Genomic DNA, 24,110 nt, shown 5'->3' with positions numbered 1-24,110 from the left:
TGGTGGAGACGGTCAGCCTCCTCCCTGGCTTTCCTGAATACCATCCTCTGCTCATCCAGAGTTAATAAAGTATGCAGCATGGACTGTATATCTGCCCAGTTAGGGCGGTGGGAGACAAAGATAGAGGCAAACAAGTTCGCCATCCTCTTGGGAGCCTGCCGGTACGAGGGAACAGAGCTCCTCCAATTTAGGAGGTCCGCAGTACTGAACGGATGGTGCGACCAAAAGTACCCAGCAGGTCTCCCATGGTCATTTAAGCCACCCATTGGCATCTGGCGAAGGGGAAACTGCCCTGCCTCAGGTTGATCCTTCCTGCCAAAATGGGTGCCAAGTCTAGTGTGGGGAGGAGACGCCATTTTAGTGTCCTCCCCAGAGGGCAGTGGAGGCTGTGCAGCCTCAGGGGTCTGCACGGGAGGGGCTTTGTCACGTGGAAGAGGATTTTGTCCTGATGTATTTAAAGTATTTAAAATACTTTAATGCTCCTCCTCTTCTAACTCTGCTCGCTGGCTATCCTCATGGAAAGGGGAAGGTCTATCCTTTCTCTGCACCATTAGCCTAGCCTTCGCCTCCGCCATATCTAATTTATGGAGGGCGGCCTGCATCTGGTCCTGCATACCTTTAAAAGCTGACTCAAAAGTCCGATTTTGTTGTTGCACTTGAGACAGCATGCTTTGATAAGCTGACTCAAAAACGTTACGATTTTCATCCCTTATACTCTTAATCGTTAAATCAAAAGCCTGATTTTGTTGTTGTATGGCCACGTTAAAAGCCTGAATTTGTTGTTGCATGGCTATGTTAAGAGCCTGAATGTGTTGTTGCACATTCTCAGTATGTGAAGTAGAACTTCTACCTCTCACAGAAACAAGAATATAGCAAATTGCGCTTACACATATTACCAAAAAACCACCCAGAAGCACAGTCTGTAAAGGGATGGCTTGTAAACCACCCATGTATGTATACAATAGTAAAATCACGTGCCATACACCAGGCTTCATCAAATTATTTATATTAATGAAACTGGTGTTGATATTTAATGGAAGAAGACTACTCAAATTCAAGGCCGGAAGGAAACTGAAAGAACTCAGGCTAGGGATGAAACTGTATAGGCTCATGGTTGAGGCCATATTTGAGTCAAAACGCACCCACAAGGGCTGTACGCACAGGGAAAAAAAACAGACTTTTCAGGACTAGAGACAAATATTATACTGCTGGTCCTGCAGAACTAGTGCGCTTATGGTGACCAACGCAAGGAATGTTACTTTGGGCTGGTCAACCGCGGGTGTAACTTGGAAACCACGCTGGGCGCCAAACTGTTGTAGAGCAACCCCGATACAAAACGGGGTGCCTGACTGTGGGTCCTCCCCCGCGCGCTTAAAAGGACTTATCAATGCTCTACTGCAGGCACACGTGAAAGGTTCATAAAAGGTTTATTTACAAGGAAAGGGGAAATGAGGAAATGTACAGCTCTGGGAGAAAAGTGGGAGACAAAGTTTTAAATGAGTCCTACCCGATCCGCCGATTAGGAATCCCAAAATGGCGCTCTGAGAGCTGGCCGCCAGCCAGGAGCGGTGAAGCCGGGAGGCGAGCGATCGCGAGCCAGAGAGAGACCAAGGCCCACGTGTTTGTTTTTTTTATATCCAACCTGGCTGCCCAACTCCACCCTCAGGTCCCAGCCACCCTCCCTTGGTGGTGATGGGATTTGTCTTTCCCAGAGTCTTGATGGCTTTAGTCTGGAGTGGGGGTGGGGTCCACAAAGCCTGTATGGGATTAACTCAGGACATCACTTCCCCCTAACAAAACTACAAGTATTATACAAATGCGTTTAAAAGCATTGCAGTTAAAACCCAGAAAGTTTACTTTTTTGGCATTTTTTTTTGCATGTTTTTCTATGAAGGCAGAGCATTGCTTTTATAGTTGTTCTTTTTAAATGGTACTTGGAAAAGTAACTCTGGCTCTGTCAAGTGTTCCTCCTCTTTCCTCCCTCTCAGGGAAAGAACCAAGTATCCGGCATCAAAGGATTCACAAAGGGACGACGGGAAGAAAGTGGGCAGAACAGCAGCGACCTCAGTTTCAAAAGGTCAGTGTTATGAGTTATTCAGCACAGAGAAATAGTCGTCAAGGAAGTCATAAGAAGTAACCATTTCTCTTGCTACACAATGGCTATTATGTGAGAATTTCCAGCAACCCGATGGGCATATGTAGGGTTGTCTTTCAGCTTGAGACACTCACTGTCAGGAAGCTGGTCTTCTGACTTCAGAAGAGAAGGCAGGGCTTGAGGAACATCTTCTATGAGCTAATTTACTAGAAAGGAAACAGGAGTTATTTTTATTTATTTTTTTTAAGATTTATTTATTTATTTATACAAGCACTGGGTACAGCCAGAAGCGCGAGAGGGTGAGAGAATTCACCAGAGCCAGAGCAGAGAGCAGAACAAGCAGACTGACAAAGTACACTGCTGAGGGGAGCAGCGGGTGGCCGGAGAGGTCTGCGCGCCATGTGGGATCCTCCCCGGGGGCTGGGGATCGAACCGGCTCTGCAGAGGCTGGGGGCAGCTTTGCAACCCAGCACTCAACCGCTGCACCACCGGGGAGGCCTGGAAACAGGAGTTATTTGCAGTATGGAAGGGAGCAGAGAGAAATTAAAACCAGCATCATGAGGGTGATGATGAAAGGAGAAAGCAACAGTTAAGAAGGAAGAGAAACAGTGCCAAGAAGCCCTGTCACTGGCATCCTCTCCTCCAGTGAGTCCTGGGCATCTGAAGTTGCAAGCACTTCATCGTGGTAGAGGGGTCTTTGCAGGCCCCAGCAGCTCCAGCGTGGTTCCTGTCCAGAAAAGCGGAGAAGGCACAGGCCAGCTCCTGTTGACCGACTCAGAATTACATCATCTTCCTTAGGTGTGTTGCAAAAACACGTGGAAAGCCTTCCAAGAACCCAAAGCTACTTCCGCGCAAATGGGGATGCAAGTTAGATATGCTGAAACCACCAGAACAAATTCAAACCAAGTGTTGACAGGCAGCGTGATGGAGTGGAGGGTGTGCTGTGTTATGCTCTGCAGAGCTGAGTTCAAACCTCAGGTCTGGAATGCACTAGTTGTAAGACTTTGGTTACCCATTTACCATCTCAATATCTCAGTTTCCTCCTCTGTACAATTATTATTATTATTATTATTATTATTATTATTATTAATTTGACTTTGTAGCCTCCTTCATATGTTTCTTACAGATTTCTAGTGGGATAATAAATCCAATGGGATTAGTTCATTTAATTATCACTGCAGCTGTAAATTAATTTTGCATTCTTAATTTTTACTTAAAATGAGGCAGAAAATGCTAGACACCGCTTTGGCTATTGAAGGCACATATTGTGCCTGGCCTGCCTGGTGGAGCACACATCATGAGAAATTGTGACCAGGTACTGAAAAAATCTGTCACAGGGTCCAGTTGATGTTTAAGAAAAGGTCTTTAACTTCTAGTTACAAGTAATTCAATCAGGGGCGAAAATGAAACTACGGCTCCAATGAAACAGAATGTGTAGACAAACTCTGCTAGACTTTTTGTGGCAGAAAAACAGTTGGAGACAGTAATCTGTGTTTTGTTACCTCTGTATTTTCCCCTTTGTGTCCCATCCAACCCCTCCCGTTCATGTAGAGAGTTGGTTCCTGTTCATCTCGGGGGGGGGGGGGGGTGAGGGGAGGGGGACATAAGAGGGAGAATATACTCATGGCCTAATAGAGAAGGGATCTAGGCCCCACTGCTTGGCTGTTCTGGAACACAAGGAGCAGAATCCAACACAACCCCAGAAAGCGAATGGCATTCAGGTTATATCTCATTCATGGCCATACCACCCTGAGCACACTCCTCTCATCAGAATATATTAATAGCTATAGGCAGTCTTGCAAATTGAAGCACATGTCCCAAGTGGAATTTGAGAGATTGAGAAGCATGTGGACCTGGACCTGATAGGCCACAACACAGCAACAGTGGCCCCAAATCGTCCCATCCATGTAGTTTGAATAAATCCCTAGAAAAACAATGAAATTCCAGAAGAGAAGAGAACTTAAGAGAGAACCATATTGATATTTCCAATCCATGATGGAAGTCTCAGAATGGAAATTAAGTTATAAAATGTCCCACTCTATGTCTTACACATAGGAACTTAGAGCTCGAAACTCTTTACCAGCAGCTATACTTACCCTGTCATGAAATTAAAGGTGCCAAAGAGAAGGAGAATCATAACAACATGAGGAAAAGCAGCCACTTGGAACACTCGAGAAGAGCAATTCAGGAAATTCCTAAGTCTTTGAATGCAAAAAATACATTCAAAATGTGCTCATGATACTAAAAAGGAAAGTAGTCCATATTAAAATGTATAAGGATCAATTTGTGCTAGATCACTTTTTAATTGATACTTGATGAAGTTTTTAAGTACTTTTTTCCTTTAAAAAGCTGCTATTTAAGTTGATGTTGGCTCTTACAATTTGTGATATTTTAAAATGGGGGAGGTGCGTTTTTCAACATTTTTAAGATTTTCAGCTGTCAAAATTCCTACCCATCAGCAACCAAAATATCTATAAGGGATTTATTTTTGTACTTTTTAATGAGCTACAGCTATATAATGGAATGCAGAACTTAGAAATGGTCTCAGAATATTTAATGGCATGGAAAATGTTAAAGTTGGAAAACAAAAACCTGTGTGTGCATAACCTACAGTTCTGCTTCCATGGTGTTTACCAAGCCCTCTAAAGATTGCCCTTTAATCTAATAATTTAATGTCTCGGGAGTTGTTAGTCCTTCACTGCAGCAACCCCTGCTACTGTGGCCATCATCTCCTTTCCTGGGTCGGGGCTCCTGCTGCACCTCCCCCTGCAGTGACCTTTAGGGCTAACCGTCCCTAGGTCCGGCTGGGCAACCAGCGCGCAGGGGGAGAACAGCAAAACCCCCTGAAGACATACCTGCTGCACCTCCCCCTGCAGTGACCTTTAGGAATGGCTTTCGCCACGGTCCCTAGTTCCGGCTGGGCAACCAGCGCGCAGGGGGAGAACAACAAAACACCCTGAAGCAGAGGAAGTACAGCGAAGTTCCCTGAAAAGACAGAAGCTTATCAAAAGATAACGACCACCAGGAACCACTACAAGAATGCTAAAAAACCTTATCCCGTCTTTCTAGAACTACAAACTTTAATCCCTTATTGTCTTTCTAAACTTCCTTCTTTCTTCTATAAAGGTCATTGCTTGTTAATTAAAAAATCATATGAAATCCTTAAAACAAGGCTGACTCAAATGAAACATTACTAAACCCTGTAATAATTAAAATATAGTTTAGGTAAAAAAAGTAGTTAATAAAAAATGCGATTATATAGTTTAAAAACAAAACTAATGGTCTATCTACTTAGGAATGAGGCTGAGTCCAGATGTAGATCACCACCCTGTCGGTGATAGGCTGAGCCCATGACCAAGCTGATTTCATTGATATTCATTGTCCCTGTGCTTTTGGAAAACATATATATATTGGTCACAAACTCAAAGAAAATTACACTCAGATTTTCACTCTTGAAGTGTGTCTGTTTGTCATTTCTTTCACCGACGCCCTGACCACCATGCACGCTTCTCTCAACCCTGAGGTGGCCTCATCGTCTACTGCTGTGCTGGTCCGCGGCAGGCTCCCTCACTGCTGAGCCTACATACAGCACCTAAAATAAAGACTGGACATAAGCCCCTCTCCCTGTCCTATAACAATAGTAGGTATGCAAGAAATATTCTGTTATATCACATTGAACCTGGAACACCATTTCTAGCACTTTGTCCAGGGTTCTGTACTTAATCCTATAACTTTTTCAGTATTTCTGTACTTTTTATCAATACACTGCATAAACACATTTATATAGGGCCTCCTTGGTGGCCCTGGGGTTAAGTCTCAGTGCTATCACTGCTATGGCCTGACTTCACTCCCCAGCCAGGGAGCTACCCACATGGCGCAGCAGACCTCTCCCATCTCACCCACTTCTCCCCTCAGCAGTGTATTTCAGTAAATATGCCTTCTTTGCTCCCCACTCTCTCTGGTAAATCCTCTCATCCCTCCCAAACCTGTGGCCGGCCTACACCCCAGTTCTATGCAAAAATAAAATCTATTAAAAAAAGACATGCATATAAAAGTTGCAGATGATAGAACTTGAGATTTAAAACTGTGACATCCAAAATATCACCAAAGCTAAAAATAAAACCAAACCGAGTGATGTCAACATCATGACTGAATAAGACCTCCCTCATTCACGTCCCCCACCTCAAACACTTGGCATCCACCCACAGAGGTGCCCATGTGGAAGCTGTGGGATCTAGCACCGTACACCAAGGGACCCAGAAAAGCTCTGCCACTGTGCAGGAGTCACAGACACGCAGGCCTCAACCTTGGCTGTGGGCCTCACAATGGTGTATGAACTGATACCAGCCTCTGGTGTCATCACCCATGATGACAGAGCCTTGGTGGAAATCCAGGTTTCCAGTGAAGACCTTCCGGCACACTAGTGGAGGGAAAAATAAGTCTTGACACATTGGAGAGATTGAAAGAAGCATTTTTACTATACGTGATTACCCTACATTACTAGACGATGTAAAGAAGTCTGAAAACTCCACAACAAAAAACAAGTAAAACCAGACACTTCCCTGGGAAGGGTCTATGTTTGGTTAATATGTAATATCAGGGAACTGCCTTTACCCTGTTCTTCCCTCCAAATTTTACCACAACTCCCAGATCTCTTCAGGCCGTCCCAAGGCCCTCTTCCTTCCCTATTCCCCTCTCCCAGCCCAAGAGCACCTTCCCTGATTCTGTCCTTGGGACCATGCTGTGGGCCCTGTCTTGCCGTCAGGAGGAAAGAATCCTACAAAGGCAGGGTGTGAAAGGAGGAGGGACTTTCAGGCATGGGGAAGAGGAAAGGCCAAGCCAGCGGGGTTTTCTGGAGCACCCCTCATCACGCCAGAGGCCACCAGTTTCCTTTCCTTCTCTTCTCAGATCAGCAAGAGAAGCTGAAGGATGGACTAACCTGGGTTTTTCTACTCCCTGAGTAGCAGAAAGGCTTTACCTCTCAAGTCAGTACTAAATGTGCCATGATTGCCAGCAAATTGACCTCTAGTTAGTTGACAGCTAAATATGGTCAAAGTGGGGGAGTTATGGCTGGTTGAGGTCCAAGTGGGGGACTTATGGCTCACTGTGTGTCAGGTCAAATGATGCATTGCAGAGGGGGCAAGTATTGGAGGAGTGTGTATGTGTGTGTGTGTGTGCGCACGCGCGTGCGTGTGTCCCACAGGGATAGATATACCGAGAATTGAAACAGTGGAGGGTGGAGACCTGCAGGGTCCTTTGAAACTCCCAGGTGGAACCCAGGTCGGACATACATCCTGCATGGACCATTCCTGCCCAGCCAGGATATCCTGTGTTTGTCAAAATGACTGCACAGGGAAGGCATAACCATTGTCCTTCCCGAAATCTGCCAGTCAACCCCTCCCCAGCCTCCAGCAGCCGCCCCAGGCAGAGGAAGAATAACTTTGGAAACGTTGTTATCAGCATCCTACATGGACTTCCTCACCTCCTCCCCAGCTTCGTGAGCCGCAAGCTCCTTAGCATCCTCAGAGACCTGGGCGACCGGGATGGACTCCACGCCCCAAAGCCAGCCCCCCTCTCTTTTGCCAAAACCTGCCTCTGCACAGCCGTGAGTGGGCAGCTGAAGGCCGCAGCTGGAGTCCAGGCCGGGATGGAGCCCCGGCTGGGGCCCGAGGCTGCCGTCCTCCGCCGGGGCTGGCCGGCCCTGCTGCTGTGGGTCGTGGTCCTGAGCTGTTCTGTGTCCTCACCGGCTTCTCCCTCTCCTTCTCTGGTGCCCCAGGTCAGAACCAGCTACAATTTTGGAAGGACTTTCCTCGGTCTTGATAAATGTAATGCCTGCATCGGGACATCTATTTGCAAGAAGTTCTTTAAAGAAGAAATAAGGTCAGAATCTCAATGAGATAACTTGAAGGGGCAAAATTCTGTTCCTTGCACGAGAAGATATCCAGGAGTTTGTTGCAAATGGGTCAGGATGTAATGTATGGGTGGGAGCTAAAGAAAAACCATTTAACCATAATGATGATGGGGTGAAGTTAGGGTAGAAAGTGAGGGAAGATGTGAAGCCAAATTCCAGACCAAAATGCTAAATTCAAAGTTTTCTTTTAATGGGAATTTAAAGTTTTCTTTCCTATGCGTCTAGTAGTCTGGAACTGTTGAGTTCACCAAGTTCATATCTCAGAGGGGGAGGCAAATAAGTTTATAGAAAGCCTACTGTGACCGACATTTTAAAGCTATTTTTATTTATTCCTCAAAACTATGCTGGGATTTTTTGGTTTTGCACGTGTCATTCACTAAATTCAGTGACTTGGCATTTTGGGGCCCAAAGCAGGGCAGTTTGTTCTAAGGCTTTGGAACCAGTTTTCTGTTGTGAGATGTTGCCTCGATCAGAGGAAAGCCCAGATTTGGTGAAATGCACATAGCCCTCACCAAAAAGTCGTGTCACACTCGAATCCACACCTGTCAACACAACGACCCACTCAGCATAGCCAAGGCCCAGCAGGTGCTGTAGTGACTCTTCTGGAACACTGATCAATCCTCCAGGGACTCAGGAGGAGGGAGCTGTGTGATAAATGGTGACAGTGAGATCTGATGGAGGCCAGAAGTGAAGTGTGAAGGATATCTCAGAGCTCTTGGAAGAGGAGATTAAATCCAAGAGCGGACAAGAGAAGGTTTTAAAGGATGAGCTGAAATTTAGTGGGAGGGGAAGGGGTTAAGGTAGGAGAACCAGCATAAGCAAAGTCCAAACGTCTAAGGAGAGATATGAAGTACGTACTGGCTGGAGTGTGGGACAGATGTGGATGTGTGGCAGGAGGAGGTTGGGAGGGTCAGACGGGCAGGAGGCTTTGAATGCCACACCAAGGAATCGGAACCTCAACCTGTGGGCTAATGGTTTAGAGTTTTTTCAATACCAAAGACCCTTGGTAATAGTTCTCTTCTCCTCTGCCCTCCCTCAAGGACCTACCTGGGGTTGATAAGATTTGGTGACCAAATTAAAGGCATTTATTTACAATAATTTCATTTACAAGATGATTTAACCAAATATATATTTCATTGTTTAACTAAGTTACTAAACGAAAATAACAAATAGAAGATGTAAGCAAAAATGTTGACTTTCTTTTGCAAAGTGGGATTTTATGAAGTTGATGTGGACTTTTCCTACTAGACTTTTATTTTTAGTTACCAAGCATTTACTATATGCCAGGCACGGTGATAGGCAGTGAACATTCAACTTTGACTAATAAAGAGGTGCATCTTGCACTCCTGGTGTTTGTAATTGGGTCGGGAAAGGGTTAGATGCCAAGTAATCATGTAGCATTTGTTCTAAAGGAGAAACCCAGGTACCAAGGGATGGAATTACAGGAGTCCAGGCCTGACCAGGGAGGCTTTCTGGAGGAGGTGAGATATAGGGTCTTAGTATGCATGTGAGAAGAAAGCTTTTCAGGTATATAGGACAAAAAAAAAGGTGTGCAGTTGTGTGACCAGAAAGAGAGGTGAAATGTGGCTGAAGTATAGGGAGAGCTATTACGGGTTTTTTGTTTTTATTTTATTTATTTATGCATACAATAACTGGGGTATAGGCCAGAGGTGTGGGGGGTGGTGAGAGGATTCACCAGAGACAGAGTGGGGAAAAAAACAGGCGGATTGACTGGAATACTCTGCTGAGGGGAGCAGTGGGCAAGTCAGGAGAGGTCTGCTGCACCATGTGTGTTAACTCCCTGGCCGCGAATCAAACTCATGCTGCAGTGGCTGGCAATAGCTCAATAGCACTGAGACTTTAACCCCTGCACCACTAAGGAGGCCCAGGACGGATATTATGTTAAAAACCTATCTAAGACCTCCTTCACCCTCCCAGTCACATGCATACACACACATGCTCTTACACACACAAAGACACACACACACATACATGTCCCTTCAAATTGCCCAGAAATCCCACCAACAAGATTATTGGAATTATTCCCAAAATAAGTCCCAAATAAGAAGTTACTATGCCCAGAATAAGTCTTGAATGTATTGATTCCACTGAATTCTTAGGAGAGAGAAGTTTTCAGACCAGTTAAATCAGAATGTCAGGCAGTGGTACCAGGCATCAGCATTATCTAAAGCATTCCAGGTGATTCTAACTTAGTCAAGTCTTAAATCCATTGGCTTAGAGGCACTGTAAATTCCTTTTCAGGTTGGTTATGATTATGGCACTGGGAGATGGTCGGGAGAACACTGAAGAGATAAGGCACCAGCCTCTGAAACTTTGTGAAATATGTTACAGAAACAATGACAATTTACATTGAGCTAGGAATTCCCAAAGGACTGAGGAAAATACGGTGTCTGAAAGATTTAATTTTGAGCATCTGTATCTGACTATTAAAAGTCATCAGCTCAACATTCAAGAGGTACATACTGATTTCCTCATATGTATGTTCATATATACATGGATATAAAATGTTTATTGAGATAACATTGATTTATAGCACTATATATCTTGGGGGTGTAGGTTCACACCCCTACAAATATCTGTTTCTATACCACACCCACCACCAAGGTACCCATAGTCCTTCAACACAGTCCATTGGGTCCCCTCACCCTTTGTTCTCCACCCATCATCCTCCCCCTCTGGTAGCCTCAGTTCTACAATCAGATTTCAAGGGTTTGTTTTGGTTTGCCTTTTGTCTGTCCCTTTGTTTTGATTTTTATATTCCACATGTGAGTGAAATCATTTGGTATTTGTTTTCTCCTTACTTATTTTGTTTAGCATAATCCCCACCAGTGCCATCCATGTTGTCTCAAATGGCAAGATTTCATCTTTTTTATAGCTGAGTAGTATTCCATTGTCTATATAGACCATATCTTCTTAATCCACTCATCTGTCCCTGGACACTTAGGTTGTTTCCATAACTTGGCTATTATAAATAACTCTGCAGTGAACATAGGAGTGAGTCCATCCCTTTGATTTAGTGTTTTTTTTGCATTCTTTGGGTTGATACTTAGGAGAGGGATTACTAGGTCATATGGTAGATCCATTTTTGAAAAACCTCCATACGTTTTCCATAAAGGCTGGACACCAATAATGTACCAGTGTTCCTGTTCCTCCACATTTGTTGTTTCTGGGTTTTTTTGATATGGCCCATTCTCACAGGTGTGAGGTGGTATCTCATTGTGGTTTTCATTTGCATTTCCCTGAAGATAAGTGATGATGAGCATGTTTTCATGTGCCCATTGGCCACTGTATGTCTTCCTTGAAGGAATGTCTATTTCCACGCTGACCTTGATGCTGTTGCTAGAGGAGGAAGAGGGGAGTAAATAAATGGTATGTGCCATGGAAAATTACTTAATTACCTGCCACCTCCATCTTGCTGGAGAAAGCAGCATGGGAAAGCTATTATCCACATAATTCATTCCTTGATAATAATTGTTTATTGCTTCCTAGCCTATTAGGCTTTTTTAAGGCAGTTTGAAAGTTACAAAGTTGAAAGCCCCTCACTTTGGGGAAGCTCTATGCCAGGATACGGTGAGGGAGCAGGATGAGACCTATGATTTTGAAAGAGCTGGTAGAGAGCAGTGTGCAGGTGGCCCGGTGATGCCAGCAGGGGAGGCCAGACCAGTTCTCCCAGTCTGGGAGAAGGGTCATCAGGAATAAAACAGGGCAGGAAGGATGCAAGTTGACTTAGATATAGACTTGTTTTGTAGACCAACTCGATATGAGAGGAAATATAGAGGCGGATGTTGAACGTGAAATTGAGATTTCCCAACTAAGAAATGGAATAGAGAGACTCAAAACACAGTGGAACTGATTCCTTGGAGAAAGGCGGCCATGAGAAGATAGACATATTTTAAGATAGGAGGAAGGGAAATTAAGGTATTCTGCTAAAAAAAAAAAAAAAAAAAAAAAAACCTCCAGGTTCACATCCTACATCAGACAAGTAAATGACTCTTACAACTGACTCTTTGCCAAGTGGTAATAATAAATGAAGTTTTTCTCACCAGGCAGATATTGACCAAATTCAGGAAGCATTTCCCCAAGAGGTTTGGGTTCCATTAAAGTTCAGGATATTACTTCAGCTCCCTCAGAATTCATTTTCCATGTGTGCGTAAAGGGGAAGTGTGTAAATACAAGCAGGAAAGCACCAGGTTGGGCAGACCGGGGTTAGCAGCTCTCCATGTGGAGAATGAAAATAAGCAGAGAGCCAGTAAGTGGGTCTGAAGATGTGGACATGATAGTCTATATCCTTTTATCCACATTTAAATAACTTTTTTTACTTAAAAAATAATATCTGTGTGTTCTAGAAGTTCAGTAAATATTGATTTAAGAGCGCCCCTAATAAAAATCACATGTAATTGCTCCACCAAGCACTCAGCCCTCTGTTAAAGTTTTGGAGTACATCCTTGCCACTTTCTTATTTATTTATTTGCTTATTTATTTATTTATTTATTGTTAATGAAGTAGCATTGTTTTACATCCTTGCTAAAATTTTTACAGTATAGGTTTTCTCCCCTCGGGTGTGGTCTCCATAGCTCTCCCACCACCAAAGCACCCATAGTCCTCCGCTGTCATCCACTCTCCTTGCCACCTTCTTTCTAGGAATGTTTTCCCAACAAAACTGTAATTCCCTTTCTAGGAATTTTTTCCCAACAAAACTGTAATTCTACTATGTATATACTTTTATAAACTTTTATTTAACAATATATTGGGAATACCTTTCCACATTAACTATTTCACTCCACGACTTGATGTTTTTTCAAACAGCCGGACACATAAAAGTTTTTTTCTTTTTTTTTTTTTTTTAAGGTCAGGAGAAGCTTTATTACTCATGCATGAGGTCCCAGACAGGTTTTATTATTAATGCTCTCATGAAAAATCTGCACAATCGCCACAGATAGTCACTGCAGAAACCACTCCTCTTGTCCAATCTTGCCACTTTTTTGCCAGCACCCACACTAGCCTTGGCAGTCCCTCCATCTTCATTCTGTTCTTGCGTTCCTTTCGCTGTTTTCTTGATGTCTTTTTCTTCTCCTGCAGCCATGTCTTGCAAGTCTATGGTTCGCTTTTCTTTGTGTTGTAAATCATGCCAATGCCAGGTGTCTTGCCACCTCCATTGTGGGTTCTGAATCCAGATACAAAGATGACTTCAGGGTGGTCTTGTGCATTTTTAGCTAGTTTTTTCCAAATTTCTGTCTTGGTATCATTGCCTTCCCAGAGTGAAGGACGTCAGTGACCATTTGTTTTTCTGGGGAAACAGCCGGTTGGTCATGAACTTCCTGTTCTAGATCCTTACTGTGTCATTCATGACAGCGGTGGATCTTCAGGCAGCCAGGGAGGAAAAGCATTGTTTGATTTCTAAAAAGCTTCATAGTATTCAATTGCATCAATCAACTGTATGATTCATTTTTTTAATTCACTATTGTGAAACAACTAGACCTTCTTTCACGTTTTAGTATTACAGTGCTGTGCTGAACATTTCTCTGCACATAAAACTTTTGTGCACATCAGTGAGTAACTCCTAGAAAAATTTTTTTAAAAGATTTATTTATTTTTATACAAGAACCGGGGTACAGGCCAGATGCGCAGGAGGGTGAGAGGATTCACCAGAGACAGAGCCGGGAACAGAACAGGCAGACTGGCGAAATACACTGCTGAGGGGAGCAGCGGATGAGACAAGAGAGGTCTGCTGCACCATGTGGGTATCTCCCTGGCGGGCCAGGATCGAACCCACACTGCAGAGGCTGCGGACAGCTTCACAGTGCAATGCTCAACTGCCTGTGCCACCAGGGAGGCCCCCCTGTGACAAATTCTTAAAAGTGGAATTTCTGGGTCAAAAATTATAGCGAATTTGTTAAGATTTTTGATACGTGTCTCCAAATGGAGGCGCCTACCTATACAGGTCACTTCTTGCACACTCACAAATATTTAATATTACTGCTGTTCTTAGTTTGTATTTCCTCTGAGTTCAGTCCTTTCTTCAGGTTTATTGGCCATTTTTTTTTTGTTTTTCTTCTTCTTTTTAATCTTCCCCCACCACCATCCCTTCTATCCTCTCGCCTTCTTCTCCCTCTCCCTTACTTCTTAACCTTGAGTCTTCACTGCATTTACTAATGTATGCTAGTTCTTACAAGTATTTTACTTTATCAAATCTCTGCTATGTAAACATCTAGTATTTGCCTTTGTCATTGTGACTTGCTTATTAGCCAGAATTTCCTAATTCCCTCCATTTTGTTGTAAATGGCTACATTTCATCTTTCCTCATCGCTGAACAGTATTCCATAGTGTATACATACCACATCTTTTTCATCCAGTCATCTAACGATGAGCATTTAGACTACTTCCATATTGTAAATAGTACTGCAGTAACATTCTAGAGTATATGGTTTTTTGCGTTGATAATTTCGTGTTCTTTGGATAGATGCCCAAGCGTGAGATTACTGGGTTGTACAGTATTTCCCTTTTTAGTTTTTTGAGATGAATGCAGATCTTTGTCCATAATGTCAGCACAATTTACATTCCCTCCAACAGTACAATATGGTTCCTCTTTCTCCACATCCTCTCCAGCACTTGTTGTCAGGGGTCTTTTTTATTATGTGTCATTCCCATAGATGTGAGATGGTATCTGATTGTGGTTTTAACCTGCATCTCTCTTACTGGAAACAATGATGAACCCTTTTTCATATATTTTTGACTTCCTGGATATCCTCCTTGGTGAATTGTCTGTTTACACCTGCTGCCCATTTATTAATTGGGTTGTTTGCTTTTCTGTTGTTCAATTGTAGACCTTTTTTTAAATTGTATTTATTTATTTATTTTTAAAGATTTATTTTATTTATTTATACATACAAGAACTGGGTTACAAACCAGAGGTGCGGGGGTGAGAGGATTCACCAGAGACAGACTGGGGAGCAGAACAGGCAGATTGACTGAAACACATGGCTGAAGAAAACAGCAGTGAGTGAGGAGAGGCGCAGCACTGCTGCGCCATGTGGGTAGCTCCCTGGCCGCTGGGGATCGAACTCATGCTGCAGAGGCTGCAGATAGCTTTACAGTGCGGTGCTTAACCTCTTGGGCCTCCAGGGAGGCCCTAGACCTTTTTACTTATCTTGGATATTTACCCCTGTTGGTCATATATTGTATATTTTCTCCCATTAAGTAGGGTATCTCTTTAATCTTCTTATGTATATTTTTGCTATACAAAAGTTTTCTAGCTTGAGGTAATCCCAATTGTTAATTTTTGCTTTTATTTCCCTTGCCATAGGGGTTAAATCTCTAAAGACATCTCCATCATTGATGTCATGGACCACATTGCCATGTTTGCTTTTATATACTTCATTGTTGCAAGTCTTATATCTAAATCGTTCATCCATTTGGAATTTATTTTGTATATGGAGTTAGAGAGCAATCAAATTATTCTTTTATGAGTGGCCTTCCAGTTTTCCCAGCAGCATCTCCTTTCCACTGTGTATCGTCACACCTGCTTTACTATAGATTGGGATATGTATGTGGATTTACTTCTGAACTTTCAATTCTGTTCCATAGATTAAATGTATCTATTTTTGTGCCATTACCATATTGTTTTTAATACTTTTGCTTTATAGTAAAGTTTGGAGTCAGGTAACATGATCCTTTGTTTCTCTCCTTTGTTCTCAAGATCACTTTTGCCTTTTGTGGTTTCAAATACATTTCAGTAATTTTGTTCAATTTATTTGAAAAATATTATTGGTATTTATTTTGATGAGAATTGCATCCAATTTCTACAACATTTTAGGCAAGAGAGTCATTTTGATTATATTGATTCTCCCCCATCCATGAGCATGGGATACAATTCCATTTTCTTATGTCACGATCTAAGCCCTTTAATAGCATCTGCAGTTGTCTCCCTTAGTTATGTATGTTAATTCCGAGATATTGATTCTTTTTGAGGCAATTTTAAATGGAGTTATTTTCTTAATTTCTATATTCAAAGAAGGTGACTTCAATTTTCTCATTCTCAAAATATGAATGGGTAGGAGGACATGGACAAAATAATCTTCAAAGGCTCAGCTCACTATAAACCATAATAATGTTGCCAATCTATACCCAAGAACTCATTCACAAAACAGGTAGTAGAGAAATAAATAATGGCAAAGTGGCTAAGACTGTACACTCTGGAACCTTGGATATTACTTCTTGAAATTCCTACTTATGTGACTTTGGGCAAATCACTTAAGTTCTCTGCACCTCTGTTCCCTCACAAATATGGTTAATAATAGTACTAACTTCATAGGTTTGTTAAAAGGTGTAACTAAATTAATAAACAGTAAATGTTTAGCAAAGTGACTGGCATGCTCAAGTATTTCATAAACATGTGTTGCTCTTATCATTATCTAAGAGCACTACCTACTTGTTAATCTGTAGTCACAGAACTTCAGGGAGGCTGAACCCCTATGAGCAAGAAAAACTGGCTGCAGAAAACAGGCAACTAGACCTGCCTTGAGGTCTTAGACTCTTCCTTATCCTCTGAGAAGGGAAAATCTCTTCCCATGGTTCTCTTAAAACTTCCACTGAAATTCACTTCTTGTAAGTGTACAGTGTTTTTCTTTTTTAAAAATAATTATGTTCTTGAGCAGAATTTTTTTTGCCTCCTTCTATTGCAATTGGAATGGTCCTGATTATAGAAGGTGTTCATTGACTGTTTTTGCTAGAACATATTCTGTAACAAGTTTGCAGTCTCTTATAGTAAAGCTGTATCACGTAAGTGAGAAAACAAAATAAACTAGGGTCTGGGGAAAATCATAATGCTAACTCTTCCCAAACTCATTATTGTAAGGTTGCACAGTAATGCCCAATAATAAGAATTTTAGGAATTCTTATTAAAATTAAATATAAAATTTATAATCCCAATTTTCATTTGCATATGACCCTTATTAATAGCAATGAATGTGTACATTAATAGCAATCTAGAGAGTATATCTGAAATTAACCCACTTTGTAAAATATATACATATGATTTATATATATATGATTTTGCATACATATATGTGTATGTTTTCTTATACAGACACACAAATATATGCATATGTCCATGAACATGTGTTTGTACTTTGGAGATACAGAAGAATTCAAAGGTTTGTACACCAAACTGTTAGGAGCGTTTATCACTGGGAGATTGTCTCATTTTACTTTATGCATAAAATAAATAAAAGTAACCAACAATCACCAAAATTATGATGATAATTATGATGATGAAGATAAACTTTTTCTTAGTAATTTTTCATACAAAAATCAGATTTAACACTTGTCCCTCACAGAAATGTTTGCACACAGTTGAAGGATGGCTAGAGAAAACGGTCAGTGTTGGGCCTAGGAAATCAGCAGATGCTAATAGGCCAGCACTTAAGTTCTCCTCCCCTAGGGAGGATGAAGGACCAACCAGGCCTTTGCGTGGAATTGCATAACTCCTGGATTCCAGATAACTTGGAATTTGCTGACCATTTAGCAGTCACTGTACCCTAATACTTGGTTGGTACTAATGACTTCAATCATTGGACTGAAAACAAAATTGATGGGGCTGTTGAGGTTGGATACAGAGAGGCACAGTCTCTGCAGTGCTGGCCAAGAAGCCTCTTCAAGAACTCTGCTTCCAAGACCCAGCCATTGGTTAGAGGGTGGGCAGTGGCTGGAACCAGTTCAGGGAAGGGGAAAGATCATGGGTTTTGCTGACAGACAGCCTTGAGTTTGCAACCCTGCTTGGCAGAGTATTGTGTGATCTTGGGCAAGGTACTGAAGCTCTAATAAGCCTCAGTTTCCACTGTTGTAAAGTGGGAGTGGCGTAGCAGGAGAATCCAAGATACCGGCATGCGTGAAGCTGTTCTCTTTACATACAGTAGAAGTTCAGAAAATGATGGTTAGCTCTTTCCTGCCAGTTACATGAAAATGATCAAGTTTGTGTCTGGCGTGTATCTCCCTCACTTTTTCTGACATCACATCTACACTTCCCAATGTCTGAAGAAACAAAAATAGTCCTCTCACAGAAAAGGTTTGGAGCACCCCAGTCGAAGGAGAAATGGATCGGTTAGACATTGTCCCGTCTCCCTGCGTGGACTCTGCTGACTTCTGGCTCTGGCACTGTGTCTAGTCCTTGCTTAGCCCCTGCTGCATCCCTCCAGCTCCCAGAGGGATCCTAAAAGGCTATTCTTCTAGGTTTGACAACTGGCTGGCTTCCCACCTCCGACTGTCTCCCGACCACTTGCCTTCTTACCCTGCAAATTACTCAGATGATTCCAAAACCTGGCGCCTTGTGGAGGTCTCGAGGCTGGTCAGCAAACACCAAAATGAGATCTCAGACAGGAGAATCTGTGCCTCGGCAGGAGCCCCGAAGACCTGCAGCATAGAGCGCATCCTACGGAAGACAGGGAGGTTCCAGAAATGGCTGCAGGCTAAGCGCCTCACTCCGGACCTGGTGCAGGTGAGTGTGCTGGCCGGGGGAGGGGGCGGCGGGGGGGGTGTTGCAGAGGGACAAGGGGGGGGGTATCTATCCAATTCCAGTTCACGCTCAGTTTGGAGAAAGGGAGTTGTGCCCAAGTGGGACACAATAATGTCATGAAACGAAGTGGCTTTGACAGGGCAGGAACCAAACAAGTTTCGGTGACTGTATTCTATCTTGGTGACACAAAGATGAATCAGACACAAGCTCCATCCCTCCAGCAGTCTGCGGCCCAGTGGGGCGGACAGGTAAGAACACAAACCAACACTCAGCGCTGCAGTGGGTGTTATGATGTCACTCTGTATAGGGACAGAGGACAGACTATGAACGTGGGTCCTTTACTCTGTGACTAGCTGACCTGACACTTAAACCCAGCACTGTCCCACTCTGCCCCAACCTTCCTCCTCCAAAACTGTGCTGGGGAGTAGCTTCTGTATAATCTCAAAGACCATCCCAGCTCTGGCATTCTTTGACTTGGTATGACTCTACTTCACTTATTTAACAAACCCCGATAACTGAGCACGTGCTTACGATCCCCAGGTGTATGCCTTCATTTTCTGTTTCTCAAATGGCAGTGAATCGTGCCTGCTCTACCTGATTTAGTCACGCTGAGGAGCTTACAGATTGTAGACCCTTTAGAAACAGTCCATCACTGTAGAAACATCTGGCAGCATTATTTTACTACCATCACCACCACCACCATCACCACCACAACCGCCACTCCTACCATTACATAGGCCACCTTCTTCAGTTTGTTGTGCTAAAACTTGCTCTACCCGTTTTGTCACCGTGCAGTCACAGGCAGCTAAACAAGCTTTTTTTCTTTCTGCCAAAAAAAAATCCATTAACAACACCCTGTTAAAACACAGGCAAGCCATAACCATTTTTACTTTTCTCAAGCATTCTCCTCATCCACCTTTTCATCTCTAGCAGACATTTTTCCTTTCCTTATAAAAGACAGGTAAATTGGGCCTCCCCTGGTGGCGCAGCGGTTGAGCGCTGGGCTGCGAAGCTGCCCGCAGCCTCTGCAGCTCCGGGTCGATCCCCGGCCACCAGGCGAGGGTCCCACATGGCACGCAGACCTCTCCTGCCGCCCGCTGCTCCCCTCAGCAGTGTATTTTGTCAGTCTGCCTGCTCTGCTCCCCGCTCTGGCTCTGGTGAATTCTCTCACCCTCCCGCGCTTCTGACTGTACCCAGTGCTTGTATAAATGAATAAATTAATCTTTTTTAAAAATAAAATAAAAGACAGGTACAGATCAGCAGCTATGTTGCAAGTTCTGGACAAGCCCCATTCCTCTTCCATCCACCAAGCTCAAGGTCATTACCATCCTATTGTGGCTCCTCCCCTGCCTCCTTCCATTTCCAGAGATGCTTTGCCTTAGGACTCCGCAGCATACCCAAGGTGTTCTGTACCCTTTCCACCCTGGCCTCATCCAGGCAACACCCAAACTCCTGCTCTATTCTTCTTCGCAAAACTCACCTGTCACAGCTTAAATGGATTCATTGTCACCAAAGGTGAAGCAGCGGGGGAGGGGGAAACCCAACCCATCCACCCAAAAGAACTGAAAATAGGTGTTCAAACGAGCTGTATGTGAATATTCATAACAGCAATATTCATAATAATCTAAAGGTGGAAACAACCCAAGTATCCATCAATTAATGAATGAATAAACAAAATGTTATATGGCAAGAAGGGATGAAGTTCTGACACGTGTTACAACATGGATGAACCTTGAAAACATTATGCTAAGTGAAAGAAGCCAGACCCCCCCACCAAACATCAAATATTGTATGGCTGCACTGATAGAAAATAGACAGAATAGGAAAATCCATAGGACAAAAAGCAGATTAGTGGTTGCCAGGGGTTAATGTGAGGTGAGACTTAGGAGTGACTGTTAAATGGGTACAGGATTTCTTTTTGAGGTGATGAAAAAATCTAGAAATGTATCATGGTGACACTCGCGCAACCTTGTGAGTGTACTAAAGGCCATTGATTTGTGCATCTTAAGATTGTTAAAATGGTGAATTTTCTGTTAAGTAGATTTTACCGTGGTAAGAAAAAAATAAGCCATAAAAGAAAACCTTCCCCAATCCTGTAACTCCATTCCCTTAGCACCTTGAGGGGAGATGAGCAGCAAATATAATAATTTAATTCACATGAGGGTGTAAACAGCTAATACCATTTCACTGTTAACCCTCCAAGAAACCATTTGTGTGTGAAGCCGATATTGTAATGCTCCACACTAGCCTATCCCATAGCTATCTGAGACCTTCCTAATGTGCCCCTGGACTCCTCCCCACTCCCAACTAGTGTCCCAGAATCCTTCTCAACAGTTTCCAAGCAAGCAGTTCCTGCCATGACCTCAGCTAGAATATGAGGTGAATCCTATTTCTGAGTGACCATTCATTCCAGATTTAGCACAACAGCACTGGCCCATTGTCCTGACAAGCTTCCAGACACGAGTCCTCATTTCTTATGGTTTTCTATTTATATGGGCGTTTCAGGGACAAACTGGAGAGAGATTGTAGGATGGTGATAGAGAGACTTGCCTCATCCTTCGACTCATACCAGATGGCCCAAAGCCAACTCAGCCTACTTGTGCAGCCAGCCCTGGGGAGTCTCTCAATGCAAGACTTCAGTGGGTTTTCCCTGATTCCCTCAAGAACCTCTTTCCAGCAGGGATCTAGGCCAGAGCCCTCAACTGTGCACATCTGCGTGTGTCTGCTTGTGTGTTTTTGAGGAAAGTAAAAGGGATCGAAGAAATTCACAGGTTTGCACAGAGAACTGTCAAGGCAAGAGAAGAGAGGGGAAATGAAGAAATAAAAGGAAGTTGAAAGCAAGAGGGATCTAGCTGTTGCAGGGGTCTCAGGCCTTGACGGCCTGTCCACTTGAATGAAAAGTCCGGGTAATCAACTTAAGAGACTGAGCCAGGGAGACCACGGCTCCCGTCCCTCAGGAACAAGTGTGTAATTTTGATTAAGGACACTGTCTTGGACCACGGGCAGTGATGGGGGCAGGAGAGGAGTAGGAATCATCAAGAATATAAAACAATGCAGGGTGTGTGTGTGTGTGTGTGTGTGTGTGTGTGTGTGGCATTTATGCTAATTAAACTATGACTTTTCTCCTCTAAAAGCTGCAATGTTCTGATGGAAATATCCCACAGCCTAAATTATTAGTCCACAAACAGAACCACAGCCAAGACAGCCAGCAAGAGTTTATCATTACCTGCCTGTTCACAAAACCACGAAGAAGGCTGGCTCTGTTATAATGGCCAGTGCAAGATGGCAGCTACCCTCAGCAGCACGTGACTAATGAGAGGAAGCACATATGCTTCATCATGTCCCCTTCTCATCCCCTCTGCTACTAGCAGCCACTTGTGACACAACTCCAAAGACAGTGCCTGGCCCTTCCTCAAGTGGGAACTGACTAGATGGCCGCTAGATGGCAGCATAGAGTGTTCAGGCAGCTTTGTTGAAACAAGGATGGCTGGCAATTTTACTTGCGATGTTTCAATTATTTTTTTAAATGGGTAAGTAAGGAAAATAAGCAAATTAACCAAAATGCATGTTAATCGTTTAACCATAATATGGGTTTAAAGGTAACTCCTAAACAGTAAAATTCAGTTTTGTTTAAGTTTAATTCAAATGTTTAAGGGGAGCTTACAGAATCTATGCTAGGCCCTGGGTAGGAGGGTAGGAAGCTGTCCGAGACAAGCTCCCTGAACTCTGGGAGATGACATCGCAGTGTGGGAGGGAGACTATATTTGACTCATTCTGATACAAAGCAGGTTATATGAAGTATTTGAATGAAGATGGAAATTTTATATTGAAGTCACAGCCAGTTTTGAGAATATAAATATTTTTATCGCTCACAAGCTACCAACCAGATCAAGGACCTTTCCAAAAAGTTGCATTCATTACTGAAAAAATAGCATGCCTATATTGATGCTGAAAAGAAAGACAGCTTTAACATTGGAGTCAAAGATAAAATGATTATTAGTGGAAAAAGAAATTTAAGTAACGGCCTCCCCTGGTGGTGCAGTGGTTGAGCGCTGGGCTGCGAATCTGCCCCGCGGCCTCTGCAGCTCCAGTTCGATCCCCAGCTGTCGGCAAGGGTCCCACATGGTGCAACAGACCTCTCCTGCCTCACCCGCTGCTCCCCTCAGCAGTGTGTTTCTTCATCAGTCTGCCTGTTCTGTTCCCCGCTCTGGGTCTGGTGAATTCTCTCACCCTCCCGCGCTTCTGACTGTACCCAGTGCTTGTATAAATAAATAAATAAATCTTTAAAAAAAAAAAAAAGAAATTTAAGCAACTAAAAGTGCCTCAGTGATCTCACATAGGGCAAATCCCAGAATATCAGCACACACCCTCTGGCTGAATGGTCTTCAAAAAGCAGAATACCTTCAGAGGCACATCAGGACTATGAGACAGGAGAACTTCTCTGTGGCTCTTGCAAGGGCCCATGGGAATTTGAGGATCCAGCTAGAGATAATATGGCACAGCTGTGAGCCCCCATAGCCAACTCTTACCTCCTAAAATAGTCTAAAGGCTTAGGTCATTGTCTGTGGGTTCTCACCTGTGCACTCACAATTGCAAGACACCACTCAAGCTCAGGGTGTAGCAACAACAGGGTTTATAAAACAGGAAAAAGTTTTTAGGCCACAAATGGTCAGCTGTCCTAACCCAGATAGTGTTCACAGTGCCCAGTTCCAAACCAAAGGCTGCTCCTGAGATGGAATTATCCCTTTGATGAGAGCCTGGAGCTAGCTTGTGGCACGACAGTAAGTGGTGGACCAGAATCCCAGTCACAGTGACAGCTGGAGGTGACCACAGGTGGTGCTGCTGAAGTGGCACCACAGCAGCCAGCAGCAGCAGCAGCCCAAAGGCTAAACTGGACAGTACCAGACGCCAGACCAAATAGTGCTGGAGGTATCAGGAGGCAGTGGTGGAGGATGGGAAGCAGGGGAGCTCTTAGAGATGGCTGGGCACAGGTCAACAGTGCAGGTCACAAGTCAGCAGGCACTGATGGCAGAGACACCAGTGCTATAGCTCTTAGGGAGCTGTTGGCATAAGCCAACAGCAGATAGCTCTTTCAGAGACCAGGCACAGAAGCAGAGGTCAGGCTGCAGTTTGAAGAGGAAATCAGAGCCCCATGAATCTCCACAACAAATCTGTCTGCAAAGATCTAAGTCCCAACAAATGTGTCTCAAGCCCTCTGGAACCTTAGCTTATATCCCCTTCCGGGGACCCACCTTTCAGGCCTCATTGGTCCATTTACAATTCCAGCATGGCATTTAAAAGTGAATCCCCATTTTTTTTTTATTGTTAAACAATATTTGCTTCGCCCCACCCCCTCAGGTATGGTCCCCATAGAATTTCCTTCCCCGAGGCACCCGTGCACCATCACCTCAGTCCCCTGTGCTCCTCCCTCCCTCCCTCTGATCCCTCTCCCTCCTCCTCCCCTGCAGGATGTCTCTGATTTATAATTGTCTGTTTTTGCTTTGTTGTGTTTTGTACTGTTCCTATTTTTTTTACACTGATGTCTTATTTGGTTCCCCTATCTTCCCGTTATA

The 24,110-nt window shown here is 43.5% G+C and overlaps 1 protein-coding gene across 1 annotated transcript in view; it reads left to right on the top strand.

The window, feature by feature from the left end:
* Nucleotides 1-7,742: 7,742 nt before the first annotated feature.
* DIPK2B (divergent protein kinase domain 2B) overlaps nt 7,743-24,110 on the top strand; it is a gene marked incomplete at both ends in the record, with an annotated part of 28,341 nt that continues 11,973 nt past the window's right edge. The window contains 2 exons of the mRNA XM_084258696.1: nt 7,743-7,975; nt 18,255-18,519. Of these exons, the coding sequence (XP_084114822.1) occupies nt 7,743-7,975; nt 18,255-18,519 (498 nt within the window). The remainder of the gene's footprint in view (nt 7,976-18,254; nt 18,520-24,110) is intronic.

This window comes from Talpa europaea, assembly GCF_964194135.1.
Source record: "Talpa europaea genome assembly, chromosome: X".
Classification (NCBI taxonomy): Eukaryota; Metazoa; Chordata; class Mammalia; order Eulipotyphla; family Talpidae; genus Talpa; species Talpa europaea.
The sequence above is the reverse complement of the archived record's forward strand: the minus strand, read 5'-3'. Positions and strand labels throughout refer to the sequence as shown.